The 3,377-nt window shown below is 26.9% G+C and overlaps 1 protein-coding gene across 2 annotated transcripts in view; it reads left to right on the top strand.

Annotated features, from left to right (window-relative positions):
• The window catches only part of LOC111641801, a 3,940-nt gene extending 818 nt beyond the window's left edge, over positions 1 to 3,122 (top strand). The window contains exons 2-4 of one of the 2 annotated variants that reach the window (XM_023388032.1): positions 121 to 185; positions 621 to 864; positions 2,227 to 3,122. In XM_023388032.1, coding sequence (XP_023243800.1) covers positions 121 to 185; positions 621 to 864; positions 2,227 to 2,686 — 769 coding nt within the window. In that variant the 3' untranslated portion in view covers positions 2,687 to 3,122. The remainder of the gene's footprint in view (positions 1 to 120; positions 186 to 620; positions 865 to 2,226) is intronic. The other variant, XM_023388033.1, reaches the window with a different exon arrangement.
• Positions 3,123 to 3,377: the final 255 nt, after the last annotated feature.

Below are 3,377 nucleotides of genomic sequence, written 5' to 3'. Positions count from 1 at the left end.
TATAATTTATATTTTTGTATTTTTTAAAAAAATATCTTATGTAAAAATTGTTAATTAATTTATTAATTTTTAGAGTATTTTTAATTAATTTATTAATTTTTAGAGTATTTTTTTCCATAGAATGTTCCCTATAAGAAATTATTTGTCGCTGATTATATCAGCTTTATTTATAACAGCGCATGGAAGTAAGCGATGATAATTTATATATTTTTTTCCTTTATTTTTATAGAATTTTAATTAAACTTTATTGATTTTAATTCAGTAATTGATAACATTAATTCTAAGTTCGAACCTCCGAACAACGGCCACTGACATTATATTAAAAAGTGGCCGCTATTCGCAGGTTATTTTGTACGTATTTTTGTTCAAAGTAATTTCCGAAAAAAAAAAACTGGCCGCTGTTGTTATCGAAGTTTCGACTGTATTTATCATTGATATTTTTTATAATTAAATTAAGCGTATATAAGTATAAAGTCGCAAGGCATTTCATTGCGAATTTAAAATAGTTTTTAATATATTTTTAGCTGTAGTTTCATTTTATGTGAGAGAGAATGTCGTTTAGTTTCCTTCCGAATAAATTTTATTGTCGGTTTTACGGTAAAGACGAAATTGTTTTATAGACACTAATTCTGTGTATATGCCGGAAGAATGGGATGAACAACTGAGCGAATTGCTTCGAGAAATTCTGGAAAATCTCAGAAACGAAATGCCTTATGGTATATCATCGATAGACGTTCCCGTACTGGATCCATTAGTAATTCCCAAAATTTCGGTCGATGTCAATGATCACATCGCTAATCTGACTTTACGTATAATTCCATTAAATATCGTTGGATTATCGAAATTTAATATAGAAACTCTCAGGTTAGTCAACGATAATCTTTCTTTATATATTATATTACGTGAACTTAATTAAATTTATAATAATAATAGTAAATTATATCGATTTTATGCGCTTTTTTTAAAACTTTTTTTTTAAACAGCTTTCTTGTTAATACTGTGTATCTAGGCACTGTAGTGTTAAAAATTTATATATAAAATTTAAAAAATTATATAGATAAAACGCACTTAATCTCATATAAATAGTTAAAATTCAATATTAAGAGGAGATGCAATATGAAGAAGAATGCAGGGAGCTCCTTTTGAGACTGAAAAAAGCTAATCACTGTAAGAGATAATTATGAAAACATTATAAAACAGCGCTCAATGTATGCAGATTATAACTATTTCAACGTGATAAAATGATAATTTGTATAAACTGCTTATTATTTTACAATAAGTTTTTTAAAAACTTGTATAGGATCGATATTTTACTCGATTTTTTATCCTTGTTTTTATGAATTAAATAGTCTCGATGTGGTAGGAAATAATTGTTTTACTTGTGTATTTTTTATTTTTAAAATAATAATAATAAATTAATATGTTTTATTTGTTTAAATTAAATAATAATTGCTGTAATTCTCCTGAGTTGGAGTACATCCGCATTAGCATTTAACGCGGGCAGGGCCGGATTTTCACGTAGGGTTGCAGTTTAGGGCCTCGAGTTTTGAGTTTGGTGCCTCATATTTTTCGTGTATCGTTATTTGGTAGAGGGGACGGACTTCTTATGTGTTATAGCTTGGAGCTATAACAAGTCTAAATCCAACCCAAGACAGGAACAAAATATGTGAAAATATTAACTGTAAATATAAAAAAAAAACATAAAAATTAACTGAAATTATTTAAAAGAAGCAAAATATTTAACATATTACTTCTTTTAATAAAGACGTTTGTACAAGATTTTTATTTATTTAAAGTATATTACAGTACATCAATATAATGATAATAATTCCTGAATACAGACACTAACACACTTATTTAATTTTAGTTTCTGGTTGCTATGCCTTGACTCTGGTAGTACACAGCCACCGGTATCAACCGAGTATAACCCACTAAATACTGTATATTAATAATAATAATAATAATAATAATAATAATATTTCTATTAAGATACGATTATTAAATCACATCTTCATGAAAATAACTCAATGTTAATATTCTATGAATAGATATTTTCATCAAATTCATCAAAACAGCATAAATTAAATAAAAAAGTGCATCAAGGGATATCCGTATATAAATGATTAACTGCCAAAATATTTTCATTAAAATTTATTTGATATTTAATTTATATTCTATTATTTTGCTACAATTTTATTAAAAAAAAAGAATAAATATTTCTTCCAGGGCAGACTTAGAAGAGGGTCACGCTAGTTTTGATTTATCTCTTCCAGAAATCAAAGCATCAGGTAAATGTCATATACAAGGTAAATTTATTAAAATATTTCCGATTTTCGGAGATGGTGACTATAGCATCGAGGTGAATAATTTGAAAATATCCGGATACGCTCATCTGGAATTTAATTCTACAGCCAATACTAATTTACGTCTGGATAGATTACAGTTAGATATATTTTTCGATGGAATTCGAGTCAAATTTGACAACTTGATGGGAGGAGGACGTTGGACCAAATCTCTTATGAAAGTTCTAAATGGCATCAGTAGGAATTTATTCCTTCGTTTCAAACCAGAGATTTTGAAAGAATTAAACGGTGCTATTTTAAAATTAACTAATCACGAATTAGGAAAAGGAACGTTAAAAGAATTAATTGAAAACATACCTTTACCTAATCTTTTATTTCTATAATTTGAAATATTTCTTGAAACTTTTATGAAAAATACTAAAAACAAAACTTTAATAGAGAATTAAAATTACACGAAACTTCACTTGTTAAGTGTGATTATTCTTTAATTTTCTTGTATTTTTTATTACTCTTTTTACCGTTACTTCTTTTAGATTACATTTCATATTAGGGTCAACAAGCATTGTCTATTAAAAAAACTCGTAAAGATGATTCTTTAATTACTACACCAAGAATTTTTTCGCGTTGTTAAAGGTGAAAAGCTATAAATGCGCTAAGATTTTGAATTGTCGATCATCATGAACAATCTCCGGTAGCTAGAGTCGTTAAATTTGGTATCCTCTGAGTAATTACACCATCTGGTTGATGTCGCTTACCATTAACGTTCTAATTAAACTAAGACGTTGAATAAACACCAAAACAGGAGGCTAAAAATGAAGAAAATTGCACAATGTGTTATCAGTAGAAGTATCTATTTAAAGAGAACCTAAGTATTCCAAAATTCATTTTTACACGTGTTCCTCGCAATTGTAATATTTATTTAATGTATTCTTAATGATTCTCTTCACAAAATATCAGAATATAATCATGTTTAGGTACATTACATCGACATAAAATATATCACATAAAATTTTATCATTTAGTTTATGCTTAAACGTTAAAAAAAAATACATAATTTAGTATTGTAATTTCGTT

Source organism: Centruroides sculpturatus, unplaced genomic scaffold (assembly GCF_000671375.1).
Source record: "Centruroides sculpturatus isolate CEXI.00-Female unplaced genomic scaffold, Cexi_2.0 scaffold1628, whole genome shotgun sequence".
NCBI lineage: Eukaryota > Metazoa > Arthropoda > Arachnida > Scorpiones > Buthidae > Centruroides > Centruroides sculpturatus.
This window is presented reverse-complemented; position numbering and strand designations above follow the sequence as displayed.